General features: G+C 39.8%; 2 protein-coding genes across 4 annotated transcripts in view; both read right to left on the bottom strand.

Annotated features, from left to right (window-relative positions):
• LOC126483941 (S1 RNA-binding domain-containing protein 1) overlaps positions 1-25,325 on the bottom strand; it is a 265,993-nt gene that overhangs the window by 215,323 nt on the left and 25,345 nt on the right. For 2 of the 3 annotated variants that reach the window (XM_050107228.1, XM_050107227.1), the window contains exons 2-3: positions 24,340-24,448; positions 703-808 (exon numbers count right to left, since the gene is read on the bottom strand). The gene's annotated coding sequence lies outside the window, so the exon portion shown is untranslated. Of the gene's footprint in view, positions 1-702; positions 809-18,075; positions 18,106-24,339; positions 24,449-25,325 lie in introns of those variants that run through there. The other variant, XM_050107229.1, reaches the window with a different exon arrangement.
• LOC126485052 (UPF0235 protein C15orf40 homolog) lies at positions 716-25,195 on the bottom strand. Its single transcript, XM_050108653.1, has 5 exons — positions 25,184-25,195; positions 24,340-24,448; positions 18,313-18,375; positions 18,076-18,203; positions 716-808 (listed from the first exon to the last, which is right to left on the bottom strand). The coding sequence occupies exons 1-5, from the start codon at positions 25,193-25,195 to the stop codon at positions 716-718; spliced, it is 405 nt and encodes a 134-aa protein (XP_049964610.1).

Genomic DNA, 25,325 nt, shown 5'->3' with positions numbered 1-25,325 from the left:
AAATTTCAGTCATAATGCCACAAGTTTCCCACAGAAAAAATATTTTTAGTTTTTTTCTAGTTTTGCATTAAAAATTCTGAATCACCACTGTGCATTATGATTTGCTGACAATTATCAGTTTCTGTAATTGTTCATAAGATTTCCTCTTCCTTAATACAATGTTGGGTCCTCCAACAAATCCCCCTTCACCTTTGCCTCACTCATCTTCACAATAGGTGGGTTCCTCTCAACATGGGGTCTGAGTGATACTCCCCTCCTTTCCAATACTCCCCAAACAATCCCTTTTCCCTCCTTTGGGCTGGAACAAATGCATTCCAAATAACTGAAATACTTTTTCTACTTTTAAATGTTTCTATCGACAGCATTATAAATTCTGCCTCCTGGAGGTAGGTAAGTACTGCCTAGCCATTCTGTGTCCTTGTAATTTAACAGTTTTCCCACACGAGCTTCCCTATAATCAATAACACAGCCGGGCATTGGTAAACAGCATCCATAACTCATGTTGCATTATACTTGGGTGAAAGTAGAATAATATTCCAAGGCCTAATCACACCAATTAAGATACTACATTATTATTACAATCAAAGTGGCCTTATTTAAGACCATTAACAACATTCATTTTCTGCCTTAAGTTAGTTGAGTTCACCACAACTGCTGCTAAATACCTAACCTTTTTTTTTTTTTTTTTTTTTTTTCACTTACCTTTCAGTGTGTTTTACTGTACTTCCTTCATAAGTTTTTCCATTATCTGTTCTGCTGAAATAGTCTTGTCAAGTATGAGTAAAGTTTTCTGTCTCGATCGGGAGCCCTGTAAAGAGACACAAATCAGCATCCTTTAACACACAAAGTAAAGCAAACATACATTTCGCAATCAAGCTTCTTACACTAAATAAGGGGCTGAAAGTAGTACTACTGGACACTGGGGTCTGAAGCAATCAAGCTCTAATTCATCTCTAAGGTGTTCCATTCAGGCCAATTCAGGAATGTTATTGTCCACCAACCACTACCTTATGGACACTGCTTTATGACAGAGGGCATTGTCACCCTGATACAATCAATCATCATCTCCGACATGCTCCTCTACTATATGCATTACAGAATGATGTAAAATGTGGTCGTATCCTTCCGTGTTGAGCATTTTCTTAAGCACAATACAGGGACTACATCCTAACCATGAAAAAACACCCCCATTTCGTAACGTCACCTCCTGTTTACTTCGCAGTTGACGCTACGTAATGGCAGGTAACGTTCTCCAGTCAGTCACCGAATCCAAACCCTTCCATTACACTGCTACAGTGTACAACAAAATTCATTCTAAATCACTTGTTTTCCATCATTCACTGTACAGTAGTATCACTCTTTAGACCCCCTCAAGTGTCACTTAGCATTTACTGCAGAAATGTGTGGCTTATGAGGAGCTGCTTGACCAATGTACCCCATTTTTCTTAACTGCCTATGCATAATCAATGTGCTGGCTGGACTGCTGGTAGCACTATGGGACTCACAAGTGCTTCCTTCCACTGATTTCATGTGATTTGTTACAACCACCCTCCACAATGCTCAGCAGTCCCTGTCCTTCACTACATGGGTCAGTGTGGTCTCAGTGTAGCTGCAGTTGCTCCTTCGCATTTTCACTTTACAATGACATCAGCAGCAGTTAACTTGAGCAGTTTTAGAAGTGCCGTCCCATTCTGCTGTCACTGGTTCCCTACTAACACCACAATACTCCCTGCCTGCCTTTTATACTGACAGGGATTTGTATTCAGTAACATGATTAGTCCATGTTCAAAGCCACTGAGCTATCCTGATCGTCCCATTCTGCTGTCACTGGTTCCCTACTAACACCACAATACTCCCTGCCTTCTTTTATACTGACTGTTCTGCCTCTTTTGACTTTTCTAGTGGTCAATTCTGCATTAAATAGGGGTGATTAGACATTTTTGCTCAAGAATGTACTGTTTTACAGTGACTTACGAATAAAATTCTATCTTCAATAGTCTCAACCATTGCCCAAGGAGATCCCAAGCAAATGCTAGCTACATTATAGATAGCAATTAAAAACATCAGAAACAAAATACCCCCTTGCTCGTGAGAGCTATTTTCACTCAATAGTACCCGGCAAAGTTAATCCAACAACAGCAGCCACCAGTGATTCCTTTGTAATGAAGGGGCACAAAATTTGGCCAGAGTCAACCTTTTGGATTTTTCTGTGATATTAAACGTGTGAAGACTTCCGTATCTAGACCTTATATGAAAGAGCAACCATTCATAATTTTGGGAAGCAGCACACACAAAAAATTAAAAGTAAATATATGTCCATTTTATTTTATATTGGGTGTGATGCTTTTTGCATTCTGTTGCCACTTCTGCTTTTTATCTTTTTGTTCTAGCAGAAATACTCTTCATCAGATATTGTACAGTGGGCTACGACTGCTAACAGAAATCACACCTTTTATACCAAGTGATGTGCCAGATTGCTGTACAGAGTTTAGAGGAGGGACTGACAAGCATGTGTGGATGTTCCAGAGGGCCTCCCCACTGATATTGATGACAACAAAATGTTTAAGGGTAGCATGTAAAGAATAATGTAACAGTTCAGTTCCCAACTGCCCACCTCAGGCTTTACGTTACAGAGTTCTGTATGAGTAGAACTTATTTACTGGGCAAATTCTCCAGAGATTAATCAATAGTCCACTGAAGACTACTTGATTTGGTATGACTACCTTCCTATTGAATTTATGGAAAACCTACACTGCTGAAGAAGATTAAAGTTGCAGAACTCATCCAATTTCAAGATAGCATAAAACAAAACTAATTTCTCAAAGCATTTACAAAATGGGGAAAGATAATCTACACCAATGACAACAATGTCAGCAGCATAGAAATTTCAGTTCATGTGTTTCCTTGACTTCATATGCCTATATCCTGTCTGTTTCTGGAATGGTGGTTGGGTTGTTGCTGTTGTAACTTTAAAAAGACTTGTCAACTGCAAAGATTATAATACCTACAGCAAACAATGAGCAATTCAATAATAATAATAATAATAATAATAAAATAACAAATATAGCACAAACATATACTTATGCGGCTGAAAATGCAATTATGGGATAACAATCACTCCCTTGCAGGTCACAGGCAAATATGTCCACCATATAGTGGCGAGTCTGCAAAACTACACAAGAGATTGGTAAAACTGTCATGAGTTACGTGGCCTGTGCTCACGACGCACACATCACTTAATCCTATAAACACATTTGTCCACCCTCTGCTTGTACAGCAGTACAAAGCATGATGAACATTGAAATCTTGTATCAAGAACATTTCACATGGCAGGAATGTGTAGGCTACTGTGGATTATTTAAATTTCATTAAAATTCTTCTCAGTGTACTGCTGTTTCACCATATAAATTAACTGCAATAGCAGAAAAGTAAAATAACTGACATTTCAGCTATATTTACGAGGCCTTTGTCAGGATATAGACCGTTTTTCCTGTGACTGGGTACTTCAATATGTTCCGTTTCTACTGGTGTAATAAGACCACAATGTCTATATATTATGTTTATTGGCCTTGAAACACCACCTGTTTAAATAAAACAGATTTAGGTTGTAATGGAAGACTATTATGCAGATTTGTAAGCTCACTGATAATTGGTGGCCAAGGTGAATTGGCAACTAACTTCTAGGGTCATGCTTTCCTACTGTTGGCCACAGAATGACTCCTTTTCCAGCTTTTGCTGTTTATTTAGACAGCAATGGCAGTGACTGTTGCAGCCAGAGAGGACTCCTGATGTTCTAGTTGCAAATAAACCCAGTATGTCATGCTGGGTGTAATGGCTGGACAACAGCCTCCACAGACATTGTCATATAATTTCCCTGTATGCACATATTCCTGCCTAACTGGTGATTGAAATCAAAAGTGATTACCTTTACAAATAACACTTCTCTTGGTGGCTGACTTCAACACATAGGCACACAATTATATTGTTTGAAATATTTGGTCTGACAACTGAATACATACGAGGTTACTATAGACAATATTGCAAAATGTGAGGCTCGAACCCACATGTGCATTACCTGACAAGTGATCTGAATGCACGGCTTGTATACTATTTGTTCGCCACCCCAGTCTGGAAGTGGTATTCGTCCTAAAGTATATCTGCAACTAATTGAAATCACAATTTTTTTCCATTTCTACATCTACACACATATTCGGCAAGCCACTGTATGGTACTTGGTGAGGGCTAACCTGTACCACAACTAGTCATTTCCTTTCCTGTTTCACTTGCAAACAGAGAGAGGAAAAACCAACTCTCTATATGCCTCCATGTGAGCCCTCAGGCGAAATTTATGTTGGCGGCAGCACAATCGTTCTGCAGAAAGCTTCAAATGCCAGTTCTCTAAATTTTCTCAGTAACATTCTGTGAAAAGAATGTGGTCATGTGGCAAGTTCTAGAATAGTGCTCAAGTGTGTGGGACCCATACTAGATAGGAACAACAGGGGATGTGGGACGTATACGGAGAAGGGCAGCACAAATGGTTCCAGGTTTGAAACTTGTGAATGGACTGAGGACTTTTGGTGTAGGGAGGTCACAACATGTTATCTTGGATGAAGAGTCATTGTCAGCTGGAGAAGTAACTCGGGTGTGCCCCAGGAAAGTGTGTTGGGACACTCGTTCATGTTGTATATTAATGACCTGGCAGACAATATTAACAGTAAAATCAGACTATTTGTAGATAATGCAATTACCTGTAATGAAGTACTATCTGAAAGAAGCTGCATAATTATACAGTCAGATCTCGATAAGATTTCAACATGGTGCAGAGATTGGTGACTTGTTCTAAGTGCTCTTAAATGTAAAATTTTGCACTTCATAAAATGAAAAAAACTTAGTATCCTATGACAATAATATCAATGAGTCACTTTTGGAATTGGCCAACTCATACAAATACATGGGTGTAACACTTTGTGAGAATATGAAACGGAATGATCACATCGGTTCAGTCGTGAGTAAAGCAGGTGGTAGACTTCGGTTTATTGGTAGAATACTGGGGAAGAGCAATCAGTCTCCAAGGGAAACTGTTTCCAAATCACTTGTGAGACCAGTTGTAGAATATTGCTCAAGTCTGTGGGACTCGCAACAGATAGGACTAACAGGGGATATTGAATGTATACAATGAAGGGCAGCAAGAATGGTCACAGGTTTGTTTAATCCATGGGAGAGTGTCACAGAGATACTGTAGGAACTGAACTGGATGATTCCAGAAGATAGGCTTAAACTATCCCGAGAAAGTCTATTAACAAAGTTTCAAGAACCGGCTTTAAATGATTACTCTAGGGATGTACGAGGGGTGTTTGAAAAGTCCTTGCAAAAATAAAAACTACTTACATGTTTGGGGTAAACCTATTTTATTTTTCGGCATAGTCTCCTTTTAGACTTACACACTTTGTCCAACGCTGTTCTAATTTGTTGATCCCTTCCGCATAATAGGAATCGTCCAAGTCTGCAAAATAGCTTTTAGTTGCTGCAACCATATCCTCGTCTGAATAAAATCTTAGTCCTGCCAGCCATTTCTTCAAATTGAGGAACAAATAGTAGTCCAAGGGAGCCAAGTCTGGACAATAGGGGGGAAGGAAATGAGTTTTAATCCTATTTCCATTAATTTTGCGGCCACAACTGCTGAGGTGTGTGCTGGTGAATTGTCATTATGGAAAAGGGCAATTTTGCAGTTCAATCGCCGGCATTTTTCTTGCAGCTGTGTTTTCAAATGGCCCAATAATGATGAATAATATGCACCTGTAATAGTTTTACCCTTTTCCAGATAGTCGATGAGGATTATCCCTTGTGAATCCTAAAAGACAGTCGTCATAACCTTTCCGGCTGAATGAATGGTCTTTGCCTTTTCGGTGCAGATTCTCCCTTGGTAACCAATTATTTAGATTATTGTTTGGTCTCAGGAGTATAGTAATGTATCCATGTTTCATGCACAGTGACAAAATGACACTTAAAGTCCTGTGGGATCTTCCTGAACAGCTGCAAACCATCCTTGCAACACTTCACATGATTCCGTTTTTGGCCAAGCGTGAGCAATCGCAGAACCCATCCTGCGGACAATGTTTATGCAAAATAAAATTAGAACTGGCGTTCTACAGATCGGAGTGTGGAATGTCAGATCCCTTAATCGGGCAGGTAGGTTAGAAAATTTAAAAAGGGAAATGGATAGGTTAAAGTTAGATACAGTGGGAATTAGTGAAGTTCGGTGGCAGGAGGAACAAGACTTCTGGTCAGGTGAATACAGTGTTATAAATACAAAATCAAATAGGGGTAATGCAAGAGTAAGTTTAATAATGAATAGGAAAATAGGAATGCGGGTAAGCTACTACAAACAGCTTAGTGAACGATTTATTGTGGCCAAGATAGATACGAAGCCCACGCCTACCACAGTAGTACAAGTTTATATGCCAACTAGCTCCGCAGATGACAAAGAGATTGATGAATTGTGTGATGAGATAAAAGAAATTATCCAGATAGTGAAGGGAGACGAAAATTTAATAGTCATGGGTGACTGGAATTCGACAGTAGGAAAAGGGAGAGAAGGAAACACAGTAGTTGAATATGGATTGGGGGGAAGAAATGAAAGAGGAAGCCGCCTGGTAGAATTTTGCACAGAGCACAACCTAATCATAGCTAACACTTGGATCAAGAATCATAAACAAGGTTGTATACTTGGAAGAAGCCTGGAGATACTGACAGGTTTCAGATATAATGGTAAGACAGAGATTCAGGAACCAGGTTTTAAATTGTAAGATTTTTCCAGGAGCAGATGTGGACTCTGACCACAATCTATTGGTTATAACTGAAGAAACTGCAAAAAGGTGGGAATTTGAGGAGATGGGACCTGGATAAACTGAAAGAACCAGAGGTTCTAGATAGCTTCAGGGAGAGCATTAGGGAACGATTGACAAGAATGGGGGAAAGAAATACAGTAGAAGAAGAATGGGTAGCTCTGAGAGGCGAAATAGTGAAGGTAGCAGAGAATCAAGTAGGTAAAAAGACGAGGGCTAATAGAAATCCTTGGGTAACAGAAGAGATATTGAATTTAATTGATGAAAGGAGAAAATATAAAAATGCAGTAAATGAAGCCGTCAAAAAGGAATACAAATGTGTCAAAAATGAGATCGACAGGAAGTGCAAAATGGCTAAGCAGGCATGGCTAGAGGACAAATGTAAGGATGTAGAGGCTTATCTCATCAGGGGTAAGATAGGTACTGCCTACAGGAAAATTAAAGAGACCTTTGGAGAAAAAAGAACCACTTGCATGAATATCAAGAGCTCAGATGGAAACCCAGTTCTAAGCAAAGAAGGGAAAGCAGAAAGGTGGAAGGAGTATATAGAGGGTCTATACAGGGGCGATGTTTTGAGGGCAATATTATGGAAATGGAAAAGAATGTAGATGAAGATGAGGAGATATGATACTGCGTGAAGAGTATGACAGAGCGCTGAAAGACCTAAGTTGAAACAAGGCCCCGGGAGTAGACAACATTCCATTAGAACTACTGACAGCCTTGGGAGAGCCAGGCCTAACAAAACTCTACCATCTATTGAGCAAGATGTGAGACAGGCGAAATACCCTCAGACTTCAAGAAGAATATAATAATTCCAATCCCAAAGAAATCAGGTGTTGACAGATGTGAAAATTACCGAACTATCAGTTTAATAAGCAACATCTACAAAATACTAACACAAATTCTTTACAGACGAATGGAAAAACTGGTTGAAGCCGACCTCGGGGAAGATCAGTTTGGATTCCGTAGAAATGTTGGAACACGAGAGGCAATACTGACCCTATGACTTATCTTAGAAAATAGATTAAGGAAAGGCAAACCTACTTTTCTAGCATTTGTAGACTTGGAGAAAGCTTTTGACAATGTCGACTGGAATACTCTTTTTCAAATTCTGAAGGTGGCAGTGGTAAAATACAGGAAGCGAAAGGCTATTTACAATTTGTACAGAAAGCAGATGGCAGTTATAACAGTTGAGGGGCATGAAAGGGAAGCAGTGGTTGGGAAGGGAGTGAGACAGGGTTGTAGCCTATCCGCAATGTTGTTCAATCTGTATATTGAGCAAGCAGCAAAGGAAACAAAAGAAAAATTCGGAGTAGGAATTAAAATCCATGGAGAAGAAATAAAAACTTTGAGGTTCGCCAATGACATTGTAATTCTGTCAGAGACAGCAAAGGACCTAGGAGAGCAGCTGAACAGAATGGACAGTGTCTTGAAAGGAGGAGATAAGCAAAACGAGGATAATGGAATGTAGTCGAATTAAATCGGGTGATGCTGCAGGAATTAGATTAGGAAATATGAGGCTTAAAGGAGTAAATGAGTTTTGTTATTTGGGGAGCAAAATAACTGATGATGGTCGAAGTAGAGAGGATATAAAATGTAGACTGGCAATGGCAAGGAAAGCGTTTCTGAAGAAGAGAAATTTGTTAACATCGAGTATAGATTTAAGTGTCAGGAAGTCGTTTCTGAAAGTATTTGTATGGAGTGTAGCCATGAATGGAAGTGAAACATGCATGATAAATAGTTTAGACAAGAAGGGAATATAAGCTTTTGAAATGTGGTGCTACAGAAGAATGCTGAAGATTAGATGGGCAGATCACGTAACTAATGAGGAGGTATTGAATAGAACTGGAGAGAAGAGAAATTTGTGGCACAACTTGACTAGGAGAAGGAATCGGTTGGTGGGGCATATTCTGAGGCATCAAGGGATCACCAATTTAGTATTGGAGGGCAATGAGGAGGATAAAAATCATAGAGAGAGACCAAGAGATGAATACACTAAACAGATTCAGAAGGATGTAGGTTTCAGTAAGTACTGGGAGATGAAGAAGCTTGCACAGGATAGAGTAGCATGGAGAGCTGCATCAAACCAGTCTCAGGACTGAAGACCACAACAAATTAGTATTGGAGGGCAGTGAGGAGGATAAAAATCATAGAGAGAGACCAAGAGATGAATACACTAAACAGATTCAGAAGGATGTAGGTTTCAGTAAGTACTGGGAGATGAAGAAGCTTGCACAGGATAGAGTAGCATGGAGAGCTGCATCAAACCAGTCTCAGGACTGAAGACCACAACAACAAGAACATTATATACCTGTTCATTCGAGATGCCCGCAGCACTAGCAATCTCACGCACCTTAACTCTTCTGTCATTCATCACAATACCATGGATTTTATCAATGATTTCTTGAGTCATAACCTCCACAGGGCATTGAGAACGTTCAGTATCACTTATGCCGATGTGACCATTCTGAAAATTTTGAAACCACTTACAAACTGTTGTAATTGAAGGTGCAGAGTCACCTTAATGTTTATCAAACTTCTCTTTAGTCTGCTGAGGTGTTTTGTCTTTCATAAAGTAATGTTTAATCACTACACGAAATTCTTTTTTGTCCATTTTTTGACAATCACTCGACTTCATTGATTCACACAAATGCCAAACATGAAGAAATAGACCAATATGGGTGAAACTTGGTGTGTGTTCTTTCCAAAGATGCTACTAACCAAACATGACCTTGAAAAGCACCGGTGGTGCCGTCTCTTGGACTTGGCACTGACTTTTCAAACTCCCCTCGTACTACACCCTCCTACATATTGCTCACATAGGTGTCATGAGGATAAAATTAGAATAATTACTGCACACACAAAAGCATTCAAACAATCATTCTTCCTGCACTCCATATGTGAATGGAATAGGAAGAAACCATAATAACTGGTACAATGGGACATACCCTCTGCCATGCACCTCATGGTTGTTTGGAGATTATAGACGTAGATGTAGATCTTCCCTCCAGGGATTTACATTTGAGTTCTTGAAGCATCTGTGTAACACTTGTGTGATCATCGAATCTACCAGTAACACATCTAGCAACAAGCTTCCGAATTTCTTTGATGTCTTCCTTTAATCCAACCTAGTGGTGATCCCAAACACTCATGAAGAATGAGTCTCAATAATAGGTAGTATGAGTGTTCTGCACGCAGTCTCCATTACACATGAAGCAACTTTCCTAAAATCTGCCTAATAAATCGAAGTTGACCTTTCGCCTTCTCTACTGGTGTTGTTAGGCACTCATTCCATTTCATATTGCTTCACAATGTTATGCCTAGATATTTAATCAACATGACTGTGTCGAGCAGTACACTACTAACGCTGCATTCAAACATTACAGGAGCATTTTTCCTACTTGTCTGCATCAACTTACATTTCTCCTTGTAGTATTCACTCCACTCCATCATTGCCTGACTGATACAGCAACAGCTTTTCATTGTTATACTTAAAATAGAACAGTCTCTGTTGAAAAGTTATTTCACTGTGGTCAGGCATCATCAGAATATGTAAAACTCTCAAATGAAGTTTGGTAGCCATTCACCACACACACTAGAAATTTTGCCCAAGTCATCTTGCACCCTCCTACAGTCATTCACCAATAGCACTTTCCCGCACAATACACGATAATCAGAAAACTGATGCACCCTGCTGTTCACCCTGTCTGTCAGATAAAATGTGCAATATAAGAGAATAAGTGCAGTCCTATCATATTCCCCTTAGGCACTCCTGACAACACCCTCGTCTCAGATGAACACCTATAATCGAGGACGATGTACTGGGTTCTATTACCTATGAAGTCTTTGAACCACTTATATTCCTGGGAACCTTGTCCATATGCTTGTACTTTCATTAACAGTCTGAGTGGGGCACCATACCAAATTTTTTCCGTAAATCTAGGAATATGGACTCTGTCTGTTGTCCTTCATCTATGGTGCGTAGAATATCATGTGAGATAAGAGAAAGTTGAGTTTTGTATGAGTGATGCTTTCTAAATGGAAGTTTTGTGAATGGAAGTTTTTCTGTCACAAGTGAATTTATTATAACTGAACTCAGATTATGTTAAAGAATTCTGCAGTAAAGCAATGTTAATAATGTCGGGCTATAATTTTGTGGGTCTGTTCTTTTAATCTTCTTATATACAGAAGTCACCCACACTTTTTGCTAGTTGTTTGGGTGGCTGGATAGAAGCCTTTGATCTGCTTATGATTTTCAGAAACTATTACAATGTGAGCCTGATATGTTAAAATCTTTCCAATAAAGTGAACATAATATTAAAAATTTCTGTATGTCATGTCATGACTTAGATATGGACTTTTGCCTTTAGAAACCTAAGTTGTCTTCTTCAAACTTCAGAGGGCAGGGCAGGAGAGTGGCACTGCCATGGTACTACTTAGGGGCAGGTCACAACGCGTGACAATAGTCAATAATACCGCTGTCATGAAAAGGCAAGAGCCTGAGTTCAAGTCCTGGATTGGCACACAGTTTCCAGGAGATTTCATAAAGCTCATGCTTTTGTCTACAAACAGTGTGGATACTTACATGCAAGGATATGCTCTGGAAGCAGATTTTTGTTTTGTTTTTTGTTTTTTGATGACATGCTGTTCTATCTGAGCTGTATCACTTGTTGGTGTTGCTGTAGAGAAAAGAAGCAAAGTGCCTACTGTGGTGAGTAATGTGGCTGTGGAAATGCATGATAAAGTGATGGTAATCTCTGGGGTTAAGGCATTACCATATAAGAACATGAAAAAGTGGAAAGGGCTGTTTCAATGTGGTCACAAAAATGCGAACAGATACCATGTAGCAGACCATCTCTGATGTAGTAACTGAGAACCATCACAGTGGTGGAAGCTCTGGATTTGTCTGAAAGGCACATTACCGTCCAAACAATTGTTAGCTTCAGTGTAGGATCAGTTCACAAGAGACTGCATGATGTACAGCACTGATTAAAGTGTCAATCTGATGGGTTCTCACCTATTAACACCCAATCCAAGCAAACAGCACACATCATCTCTGACAGAAATGTTGAGTGTGTGCAGGGACAAGAAACACAAGTTTTTCAGAGAATTTGACAACAATGGATAACTGTTGAGTTTACCAGTATGATCTAGATTTGAAAGGAAGAAGCAAATGGAAACATGCAGATTCCCTTCCATCACAGAAGGCAAACATGTAGTTGCCTTCTGGGAAGATTACGAGGATGGTTTGAAAAGTTCTCGGAATCACCACGAGAGGTAAGCACTAGCGCAACAAGTTGTTCACGTGATATTCATTGGACTGTTGCCTGTAAACACATGCCACATTAGTGCTCTTGGAAGAGAGCTGTAGTGGTAATGTGGCTCTGTTGTTGTTCCCATGTAGTGGTTTGTGAAGATGAGGAAAAAAATAAAAATTTAAAATAAAAAAAAATTAAAAAATCGAGATTCGAGCAGTGATTAAGGGCTTTGTAAAGAAAGGTATGAAAAAAAAGGACATTCATGCTGATTTCCAGAATACATTGGGGGACTCTGCTGCTTCATATTCAACTGTTGCCAAGTGGACAAATGAATTAAAATTTGGTCAGCAGAGCTTAGATGATCTGCGCAGTGGTGGGCCCAGATGTGTCACTACCCTAAAAATCACTGCAAAAGTGCACAAAATGGTCATGGAGGATCGCCGATTGGAAGTGCACGAAATTGCTCATGCTTGCCAGATGTCATCTGAAAGGGTATATTACATTTTAAATGAAGAATTAGAAATGAAAAGATTATCTGCAAGATGGGTGCAGCGACTCTTGAAGCTAGGTCAAAAATGCATGAGAATGGACACATCACAACAATGTTTGGCTCATTTTAGGAGAAACGAACAAGATTTTTTGCACCAGTTTGTGACCACAGATGAAACTTGGGTGCACTACTATACCCCAGAGACAAACCAACAGTCAAAGCAATGGAAACATGCTGATTCTCCACTACCAAAGAAAGCAAAGACAATTCCTTCAGTGGGAAAGGTCACGGCATGAGTGTTCTGGGATGCGAAGGGGATTCTGTTTGTAGATTATCCCCCCAGTGGGCAAACAATTACTGGAGAATACTATGCTAATCTCACAGACAAATTGTAACAAAAGATACTCGAAAAAAGGTCAGGTTTAGCCAGGAAGAAAGTCATCTTCCATCAAGACAGTGCTCGCAGGCACACATGTGCCATCGCCATGGCAAAATCACACAAACTAAGGTATGAATTGTTCAAACAAATTTCGGGCATGCAGCCGGTCGTCATTCAATACTTCGCACGATATTTCAACTGGACACCTGTCAGTCATCTTCAGGTGAGCCGTCGCAGACTGGTGAAAACGTCCTCCGTTCCACAATATATAGCGTACTGTAACTCTTCTGCGCATGCATCGAAAACTTGATAGTTAAACCACACTGCCCGCCAGCAGTGCCCTCGCTGGTGGAATAGCAGAACTGAATCACCCTCTGCGTTGCTGTTTGCCATGGCCGTCGACGCACTCTGTCGTATTCGATTTGAGCAAATCGTGGAGATGATGGGAGTCCATGCACTGTCCAGCTGGTAGCCGCTGTCACGGTTTAACAGATTTTCCGCCAGTCGTATTTCTATGGATTATTTAATAATGGAGTCCCAGAAAGACGTTGCTGTGGACAAAATCATTGTTTTCTCATACTCCATTGAATGTCCAGTAGAAATACAATGTTCAGCAATAGCGGACTTGCTTGGCTGCAAAAAGCGGGTGTAACGTTGATGTTCAGTGCAGCGTTCTTTCATGGTGCGTGTGGTTTGACCTACGTAAGCCATACCACATTGGCACGGTATCTTGTAAATTCCGGCCTTTCGTAGTAACAGATTGTCCTTAACTGATCCCACAAGGTCCACAATCTATGATGGTGGGCGGAAAACCACTTTTACCTGAAATTTTCGGAGGGTTCCTGCTATTTTAAACGAAGTGTTGCCAACGAAAGGAAGAAAAGCTAAAGATTGTTCCGGCATGCTCTCCTCTTTATTCACTTCCTGCTTCTTAGTTTTAACTGTTAGTGCCCTGTTAATCTGCCGGATGGAATACCCATTTTCGCTGAATACTGTCTTTAGATGGGCGAGTTCTTGAGGTAAGCTATCCAGATCTGAGACAGTATGAGCTCTATGAACAAGTGTTCTAAGCAAACTCATGGTTTGCGATGGGTGATGGTAACTCGATGGTTGCAGGTACAAATCAGTATGAGTGGGTTTCCGGTAAACTGAATGCCCTAGAGAACCATCATTCTTCCTTCGAACCAGGACATCCAAGAAAGGCAAACAACCATCTTTCTCTATTTCCATGGTGAACCGGATGTTGGTATGAATGGAGTTGAGGTGATGTAGAAACTCCATTAATTTATTTTCTCCATGAGGCCACACTATGAAAGTGTCATCCACATACCGCCAAAAAACTGTTGGCTTCAGGGCAGCTGATTCAGCACTCTCTCTTCAAAATCCTCCACAAAAAAGGTTGGCCACCAAAGGAGACAGGGGGCTACCCATGGCGACACTGTCAGTCTGTTCAAAATATTCTTGATTAAACATAAAATAAGTTGAGGAAAGAGCGTGTCTGAACAAAGCAGTGATATCAACAGGAAACATGTTGCCAATCAGTGTCAAAGAATCTGCAAGAGGAACTTTTGTAAAAAGTGAGACCACATCAAAACTTACTAGAAGGTCTACACTGCTAACACGAAGAGCCCCCAGTCTATTGATAAAATCAGCTGAGTTTCGTATGTGATGTGAGCACTTGCCTACGAAAGGTCTCAGTAAGGAAGCGAGATATTTAGCTAAATCATATGTAGGGGATCCAATGTTGCTCACTATTGGACGCAGAGGAAGACCCTCTTTATGAATCTTTGGAAGGCCATACAGTCTTGGAGGTACACAACCATGTGGTCTTAACCTCTTGATGGTCTCTTGCGGTAAGGAGGAGGAATTTAATAGTACTGAAGTTTTCCGTTGCACACGTCCTGTAGGATCGTAATCAATCCTCCTATAGGTAGAGTCACTTAGCAGACCATACATCTTATCTTTATACACACCATGAGGTAACAAAACAGTTGCATTACCTTTGTCAGCTTTCAATACCACTACGTCAGTGTCCTCTCTCAGTTTTCGTAATGCAACCCTTTCTGCAGAGGTTAAATTATTGCGTTGAGTAGGAGCCTTCAACAGAGCATGGCAAGTTTCCCTTCTTATTTCGTCTGCAGCATCCAAAGGAAGATGTCGTACAGCTTCTTCAATACCACTCAAAATACTTATTAATGGCGGTGCTGTAGGTGCAGGTGCAAAATTGAGTCCCTTGCTTAATACATACAGCGTAGCGTCATCCAAATTCTTCTCCGTGAGATTGACAACGGAATGTCGTACCATTATCCCTTCTGGCGACGGCTTCTGTGGCAACAGTCGATCAAATTTTGATATCTGCCAACAATTAGCATCATTGTGGATCCACTCAAACTTGGCCAAAGTCACTCCATCAACCCAGTCCCATGATACAGGAGAAAGATACCTTGCAACCTTCAGATGTAACTGGTAAAGTTCTGCTGAAATAGCATCTAACCTTCGTCTTGTATAGCAGATCCTCTCTTTGACAATAGCATGACTAGCCTTCTCAGTAATCTTCCGTGCAGCAGTGGTCTTAATGAAATGAGTCACTCTAGCAAATTTTGATATAATGCCATGGTCCCGACATCTCAATAAAAGGTTAATGAACTGAAAAGCTTTGCTCTTTTACCACGTAGCTGGCGGAAAATCTGTTAAACCGTGACAGCAGCTACCAGCTGGACAGTGCATGGACTCCCATCATCTCCATGATTTGCTCAAATCGAACACGACAGAGTGCGTCGACGGTCGTGGCAAACAGCAATGAAGAGGGCGACTGAGTTCCGCTATTCCACCAGCGAGGGCGCTGCCAGCGGGCAGTGTGGTTCAACTATCAAGTTTTCGACGCATGCGCAAAATAGTTACAGTACGCTATATATTGCGAAACGGAGGACGTTTTCACCAGTCTGCAACAGCTCACCTGAAGATGACTGGCAGGTGCCCAGTTGAAATATCGTGCAAAGTATTGAACGACGACCGGCTGCAAGCCCGAAATTTGTTTGAACAGTCAATTCGCTGGGAAAATTTTAAATTTCACGTAAGGTATGAATTGTTGCCACACCCGCCTAATTCACCTGATATGCCTCCGTCAGACTTCCATCTCTTCCCAAAACTGAAAATTTTTCTTCGTGGACGAAGATTCACTTCAAACAAAAAACTGATAGCTGGAGTTGAAAACTATTTTGCAGGCCTGGAGGAAACTAATTTTCGAGATGGAATGAAGGCACTGGAACATCGCTGGACCAAGTGCATTACTCTACAAGGAGACTACATTGAAAAATAAAAAAAAGTTTCAGTGATATAAGTACTTTTTTTTTCTATTCCGTTGCGAGAACTTTTCAAACAACCATCGTATTTTGGAATTGTCAAAGAGTCATCCTCACTGACTATGCAAGAAAGGGACAGATCATGATAAAAGAGTAATTATGAAAATCTTGTGATGAAGAAGCATCCTGAGGTCAACCGTAACAGACAGTGACAGACTACAAAAAGTATGTGACACCTGCACGGCAATTCATCCACTCACATTGCTCAAGGAACTGTGGCTCTTTGTTCATGCCCAGGCTATGACATCTTACATCTACCTTATTCATCAGATCTAGTACCCAACACGTTCTTCCTCTTTAGAGATCACTGTGTGGACAACATTTTATCAGTGATAATGAGATCATTGCTGTGGTGGAAAACTTTCTGTAGCGCCAAACTGAAGATTTCTACAATCATAGCATACAGAATGGCAGGCTGCACATCAGAGAGAAAAATATGCAGACTAGGAGTGATCTTCCATAGGGAAGAACTAATACCACCCAGTACCAAACATTACAAATACTCTACATATACTGTAGTATCACAAATAGTGATGGAAGCACTGATGTCTTTTACAACCCTAGTGACATCAGGTAAATATGTATAAAATTTGTTTCAAAATGTTTGTGTTACAATTTATTTCCAAACATTCACACCGCTACATTATTTTGTGTTTCATGCGGAGTTTACGAGACTGAGACAATCCAACATCGTACTTATTGTGGGCGTGGTACTTTACAGTGCAGGTCATCACGATGTTTTAGCAATGGCCAGCAGCAGCAGCAGCAAGAAGATAGAAACCCCATGTCAAGAGCCTCAGTATGCTTTATTACTATAATTTTCATGTTACTTAGCCAAGAAATCCAAAGATTGTCTGGCAACTCACATAAATAAATCCACATTGAAAAACAGTTCATGCTTTCTGGCACGTCATTTCGGGATGTACTGGGCAACATGATAAGCTCTTACCCAAGATTGTGTGATTTTCATTAAACAATACCATAGAGCTGCAGGAAATTAATGGCTGTAGCCTCTCCTAACGGTCAGCTGTTCATAGCACCAACATAGCCCAGCATATTAGTTATTGTTACAAGCCCACAGCAGCTAATCACGCTGATTGTTGCCCTTAAAATGAATGAAAATTACACTGCCTCTCTTCAGGTATCATCTGCTAGTCTCATCTCTCCAAAGACAATCCTCCAATACGGTTGCACCTGTGGTATGGTTATCAGTATCTCTGAGGTGCCACCCACTCCACCATGGCAATGTCCGTTATTCTTGATTGCATGAACTGAATGTAATCAACTATTTGTTATAGTGCTGGTGTTACTCTCTCACAACACAATAGAATGTTGTTGTCAAGAGTTGATATTAGTATGTATGTCAACAACAACATAAGCAATAAGGCCTGCAACATTTTGTTATTTTTAACTGTTACCAGATTACATTAGATGGATAAATCAGACAACTTATACAGAATGTGACAATGTATGGATTTTTTGAGTGAGACTAAGGCTAAAATACAGTAAGAAGGTTCAAATTAAGTAAGTTGAGATAGTTGTACTGAGATAAAGCCATCTGCACACAATAGACAAGTACAGAGAGTTGTAACTAACAAGTCTTCAGACTGAAGACTAAGAGAACACTAAAGGATGGTGCAAAAATTGTGGTAACATTATATCTTCCTTGACAATGTGATAGTTGCATGATAAGAATAAAATCTCCTGCATCTAAATTGCATAGCATCTTGTGTAAACGCACCTTATCTAAAACTATATCACTCTTCCGGGTTCCAAGTACTGAGGCAATGTATTTCGTCAACTCACTATTCGCTTCCCCTTCAACAGGTGGTGCACTTATCTGAACACCTACACCATCAGCAGAAACATCTGAAACAAAACAGTTTTCAGGGAAAGCTGAAAATATAATGTTCAGTGAGCCACAGAGTGAAGCGGTCATCTGTAATAATTAAATACTCTTATTTAATGAAGTACTAACTGTTCTGCAATAAGAAAACTTTTGTCATTTTTAGAAACCACTTATCCAAAAGATGTAACTCATCTGCAATAACAACAAAATATTACCAAATATGGTTATTTATTGCCCATTAGTAGTTCAAACAAAAGCAGTGAGGGGAGGGCTACGCTCGTAATTTACAAATCACATGAACGCAGTAACTATTTCGATGGCATATGTAGTAGGTGTTGTGTAGTGTATCAGCTTCTTGTGGTAAGCGAGCGAAAGTTAATGTAACAAGGAAATTTACATTTCTGAAACACTAAAACCTGAGACACGTTTGAAGCCAGAAACAGATATCAACAGTGTTAAAAAAAAAAAAAAAGTGTTACAATTAAATGTCTTGTAGGCATGGGGATCATGAGAGAAACAAGCTACGATTGGACAAGAAAAGCGGACACAAATTTGCTTAAGGAACAATCTCAGTTTCTTGTGAAGTGATTTAAAAAATCACGGAAAGCTAGGACCAAAATGGCTTGGCAGGTATTTGAATTACATTCTTCTTACAAGGGAACCTCCCCATCGCACCCCTCTCAGATTTAGTTATATGTTGGCACAGTGGATAGGCCTTGAAAAACTGAACACAGATCAATTGAGAAAACAGGAAGAAGTTGTGTGGAACTGTGAAAAAAATAAGCAAAATATACAAACTGAGTAGTTCATGGGAAGATATCCAATATCAAGGACATCAGGAACGCAGGGGCGCTGTGGTCTCGTGGTAATGTGAGCAGCTGCGGAACGAAAGGTCCTTGGTTCAAATCTCCCATCGAGTGAAAATTTTAATTTTTTATTTTCAGTTTATGTGACAAACTCTTATGTTTTCATCACTTTTTTGGGAGTGATTATCACATCCACAAGAAAACCTAAATCGGGCAGGGTAGAAGAATCTTTGTACCCATTCGCCAAGTGTACAAGTTAGGTGGGTCAACAACATATTCCTGTCATGTGACGCACATGCCGTCACCAGTGTCGTATAGAATATATCAGACATGTTTTCCTGTGGAGGAATCGGTTGACCTATGATCTTGCGATTAAATGTTTTCGGTTCCCATTGGAGAGGCACGTCCTTTCGTCTACTAATCGCACGGTTTTGCGATGCGGTCGCAAAACAAAGACACTAAACTTATTACAGTGAACAGAGACGTCAGTGAACGAACGGACAGATAATAACTATGCAAAAATAAAGAAAGTAAAATTTTCACTCACGTTACCACTGGACCACGCCGCTCCTGCGCTTACATTGTCATGATGTTGCCTATGTGGTCCATGGACTACTCAGTTTGTATATTTTGCTTATTTTTTCACAGTTCCACACAACTTCTTCCTGTTTTCTCAATTGATCTGTGTTCAGTTTATCAAGGCCTATCCACTGTGCCAACTTATAACTAAATCTTATGGGGGTGCGATGGGGAGGTTCCCTTGTTAGCCACTGTGTCTCCTTACTCTGACATAAAGGGGTAACTAGAGTCTATTTGACAAGTGTATTTGCAGAAAGTTGCTCCTGCAAAGTAAAGTGAAAGAAAACAATATTAATTTTCCTGTGGCATATTTATGAAAGGAAGCAGCAAAAAGCAAGGAATACATATTCCTGCACCTGAGAGTGTAAACAAAAATACTGACAGCAAACAGATAACTAAGATTGTTTGCTATACATTTTCTACAACAGGAATTTTTCTTGCAACTGTATATCTCCAAATACATGTCAAACAGCAAAGAGCTTTTTTTTTGCTTTTTTTATTTTAGCACTCACTCACAAAACATATAACTTATAGTAGCTTAGGTTGCATTAAGTAACGTTAAATGCAAGGAACATTTACAGAGCTGACTCATGGTTCTTCTTCTTCTTTGCGGATAGATCACTTAGGACCATGCATAATCAACATTTGTTGGCCTTCCTTTTCACACAGTATTCCTTCATATGCAATGAATGGGCTAGTTTTCATTGCGCAGACCATGTATGTCGGTTAGTTTTTCTCTCTTCTTCCTCAAAACCGCGTGTGCTTATGATTTTTCTGATTTCATTTCTGTCATGTAGATTTGGAGACCCTAGTTCTCTCAGGTCTTTTTCCATCTGTTTGTACCATTTCGGTCTTGTAGTTTTGTTCTTTAAAAATGTATGGATTTTGTGCATTAACCTGTTTGAGTCCATTCTTTCAAAATGCCCCATGAACTGGATTCTTCTCACATGCCTTGTGTCTGTTATTTTGAAGATATTTTTATATATTTCTGCATTGGGTTTTGGATAATGCACACCATCTTTAGTTACTGGTCCTAGGATTTTCCTCATTATTTTACACTCTTTCACTTCTAATTCCTCTTGTACTCTCATTTTTTTTTATTTATTATTATTATTTTTTTAAATTCTAGGAGACATCCAAAGTAAAAGCTACATATTTGTTGAAATAAGATATATCCTGGATGAAAAGCACATTTAGCGCAATAGAGAAAGACAGTGGGAAGTGTGTGTAGTACAAGAGGCAACAAGGAAGAAAGGAAAGGATAGACACAGAGTAATGTAATCCGTGAGAGACAAAGGACTTGTCTAATACTTAAGTCTATTTTTACATGTGCTTGTAATCTCTTTATAACAGAATTACATTATAGTTCACCACATGCTAAGCAATGTTAGGTCACATAGTGCAAAAGATGAGTGCAAAACATAGGAAAGGTTCAGGACATGTCTATCATGTGCAACAGTCAGCTCTTCCCTATCTCTAGAAATATTATCACTATGAAGACTGCAAATTATTGATTCCAAATGGCGATTCCTGTGAATTGTGAGGTTAGGTACCAGATGAAAGTTTTTGAAAGGGCAAAACATAGCACCAGGTGGAATTCATCATCAGTTCTACCACTTTTATTGACCTGACACCAAACACAAACAGATCGAGATTCTTTTGGTGGAGGCCATTTTCGTCAAATGGTTCATTATGGAGATTGCAGTTAGCCAGAACTGTCACTTTATAATGACCAAAGTTGCTGTACCATCCCGTAGGAGTATTCACACACTTCTTGCACAAAATAATCTCAAAGGATGTATTTCATAAATTTTGTGCAGATATGTGCTGAAGAACTAAACACAGAAACGCAAAGCCAGATGCAGAGGAGAAAATGGTTCAAATGGCTCTAAGCACTATGGGACTTAACATCTGAGGTCATCAGTCCCCTAGACTTAGAACTACTTAAACCTAACTAACCTAAGGACATCACACACATCCACACCTGAGGCAGGACTCGAACCTGCGACTGTAGCAGCAGCGCTGTTCCGGACTGAAGCGCCTAGAACTGCTCGGCCACAGCGGCCGGAGGATGCAAAGGAGAACCAACAAGATTTCTTCCCATTACCATAGTGACAGGATTGCATTCTTTTACAGGTTTGTGACATGTGATGAAATGTATGTTCCTTAATCTCGTACACGAAACAAAAATGTATGCACCGCCATTATTGTTGATCTCCATACAAGATCACATTCAAGCAGACTGCGTTGGTCACAGAAATCAATGCGCACAGTATTCTTTAACAAAAGGGACACATTTTCTGCAACAGCTGCCACACTGACAAGGTTTTGATTAGTTGTCCTACAGTCTTCAATCTGGTACTAACTTTTTCCTACATATGAAAGAAGCCCATACCAGTCTACAGTTTCACTTTGAAAAATATGTGCAGATAGCTACTACATATTAATTCTAATCACAAAAGGCAGTCTCTCTACAACACAAAAATAAATGCCAACACTGAGCCCACAATTTTGCAAGTGTCTCATTGCCACTGATGAATATGTTGAGAAGTAGCTCAAAAATTGCTTTATGTGCTCTGATATATATATTTCTAGGTTATCACATTTCCTCTTTGGTTATGTCTTGGTGCTGATCCAAATACTATGCCCAGCACTCACACAACAAACAAAATGCTGTCTGCATAACCCAACAGTGCCCTCTATTGCAACTGACTAACTCCTATGACACTCACCTTGAATGTGAAACAAGCATATACTTCCATTTGCCTTGTTTTTCCATTTCTTGTACCACAATGCAATGACTTCAAATCACAAACTTAAGAGAAGATTCCCCCACCTGGTCTGGGACCACAACCATAATGTACTCATTTAAATGAAATCACTGCTTCCCTCTGACTGTAAGATTTTATTATTTATTTATTTCACTATCGCAGTTATGTGAGTTGATCATCAGATACCACGTGAGGTGGAACCACCAGCATAAAAGAAGGTGGGGAGTGTTCTGTTATCAGTAACAGTGGAATGTGTCAGTCAGGAGAGCTAAATGACTTTGAATGTGGGCTAGTCATGTCCACCTGAGTAACAAATTCACCAGGGACATTTCAACCCTTTTGAAACTGCTCAAATCAAAAGATGGTTATGTGATTGTGAAATTGAGATGTGAAGGAACAACCACAGCTAAACCAGACTAAGAAGACCTCAAGTAGAGATGCACAGGAATTGTAGAGCATGCAGACGAAGGAATCATTCATAAGTTGTAGCTAGCACAATGAGTGTGTGTAGGGAGTTACAAAGTATGGGCTACAACGGTCGAGGCGCTCCTCATGAACTAGTCCGCAGCTCGTGGTGTAGTGGCTAGTGTTGCAGCCTCTGGATCACGGGGTTCCAGGTTCGATTCCCAAGTGAGTTACGGATTTTCTCTGCCTGGAGACTGGGTGTTTGTGTTGTCCTCGTTATTTCATCATCATCGTCATCATCATCATCATCATCATCTGTGAGAGTGGCTAGACTGGACTGTGGAAAAAGTTGGACTGTGCAAAAATTGGGACTTCGTACGGGCGCTGATGACCACGCAGTTAAGTGCCTCGCAAACCAAAAATTATCATCATCTTCATGAACCACACATTTCTGCATTCATTATCATGCAACGCTCAAGGCAGTGTATAGAATAGCACTAACGGGTGTGGAAGACTGGAAAGGAGTGATTTGGAATCTGATGGTAGGGTTTGCGTTTGGAGGATGCCTGGAGAGCGTTATCTGCAATCATGTGTAGTGCCAACAGGGAAGTGCGAGAGGAGGTGGCACTATGGTATGGGGACATTTTTTGTGGTTAGGATGTGATCCCCTTATTACACTAACATAAACACTAAATGCAGAAGGATATGAACATATTTTACAGTATTGTGTACGGTAGAGGAACAGTTCGGAGACAATTATTGAGTGTGGTTGGTGGATAATAACATTTCAGAAATGTTACCAGCCAAGAGTTCTAATGTGAACCCAATGGATCACCTTTGTGATGAGCTAGCACAATGACTCCACTCCAGAGCTTAGTGTACAACATCATTACCTTCTCTGGTTTTGGCTCTTGAGGAAGGACGGGCCACCATTTCTGCACAGACATTTAAGACACCTCACTGAAAGTGTTCCCAGCAGAGTTCAAACCATCACAGAGGCAAAGCATGGACTATGTACCTATTAGAACAGATCGTGATGGGAAGGACCTTCCAGGAGTTTCAGAAATTTCTAAGGAAATATCAATTACCCCTCAACAGGTGTTAAATAGAGCACAGTAGTACAAGTACTAATAGAGCGATGCTAAAAGATAAGATGTTTGGCTGTCAAAGGGCAATGTGTGAAGCTTTCAACAACTATACCATAGCAGAATCTTATCGGAAGGTCTTGCAAAACACAAACACATGTGTAAATGCTATCAGTGGCACCAAAGTTACTGAGACATAGGCTAGACACTCATGGATGACACAGATGTAGGCCCTAACACTTTCTCCCTACCCCTCCCCCTCTTTTCCACCATGCCTTCATTCATTTTTAATTAGTCTCTTTCAAACTTTCTTCATGTTAGCAACTTCAGTTTGTCTAAATCGGTACTAATGCCATTTAATTTACACTTAATACAAAAATAATTTAGAAGTTATGTTTTTCTTTTTTCTCACTTCTCAACATTTGCTAGCACAGGTGGTGGTGGTGGTGGTGGGTCATGTCATCATAGGAATGTTGGTAAAAGACTAGTCCCTGTTAGTAAAATCATTACCTGTGATCCGGTTTTCTTTTGCACCTGGTTTTGCTAGAATTGCCAGCAATAAATTACCACTCTTGTCAACTGCCAGTGGAGGCGATATGTCAGAAACCTTTTTTTGCACCTGTTGAAAAATAAGAATTTTAATTACTTTAAAAAGTTGTTTGTACACCTAAAACATGTCACACAAAAATTAAGCAATAAAATTAAAGTAATAAAGAAACTATCCTGTACATATGTGAGTGCTTTATAGCTTTTGTCATCTTTAGTTAAATGTTCCCAATTATGTCACCACATCATGATATACATGAAAAGTGTTGGCCTATAAAACATGATGAAGTGATAACATATCCAGGAAAATTTTAGTGTAACTTTTCCACCATTATTACCACTTTCTTTTCTTTAAAATGGACAATCATAAGATTTTAAAAAGTCTAATGCAAGGTCAACACTAAAACACTATACACAAAAAACTTTTGTCCTAAAAGGAGCACTGTGAAGTTTAGACTGAAGCCCTGTTCTTAGTTTTCAGGAAAACCGTACAAGAGTAGCTGCAATGCTCAAGATGCTGTACAGAAGATCTGCTGCGACAATATCCAATTTTCACAATACTTTACCAGTTGTTGATCATTACTGTCAAGATTGCTCAAGGAGAAAATAAGAGGCTACAGAAAAAAGGAGAGGACATGTGAGAAAGGAAATACTGGATGTCTAAAAAAAGCATTCCTCTGCCACAATGAAACATCTACACTAGAAATAAACCAGTGATATAAGAAAAGAAACATATTGTCTACACTATACACTTTTTCTTGGTTGTTTAGTTCCATAGCCCTAAAGCAGCGTACGTTTAATGACTTACAGCTATGAGCATTTTGTCTCCAGCTGCTACCAATGTTAAAAACAGAACAATACTTTGTTCAATAACACTGTAGGCATAATTAGTGAATGTTATGTTCCACAGAACTAATACATAATTTGTAGTGCTCAATACATTCAGTTAC

The sequence above is a fragment of the Schistocerca serialis genome, chromosome 6 (assembly GCF_023864345.2).
Source record: "Schistocerca serialis cubense isolate TAMUIC-IGC-003099 chromosome 6, iqSchSeri2.2, whole genome shotgun sequence".
Classification (NCBI taxonomy): Eukaryota; Metazoa; Arthropoda; class Insecta; order Orthoptera; family Acrididae; genus Schistocerca; species Schistocerca serialis.
This window is presented reverse-complemented; position numbering and strand designations above follow the sequence as displayed.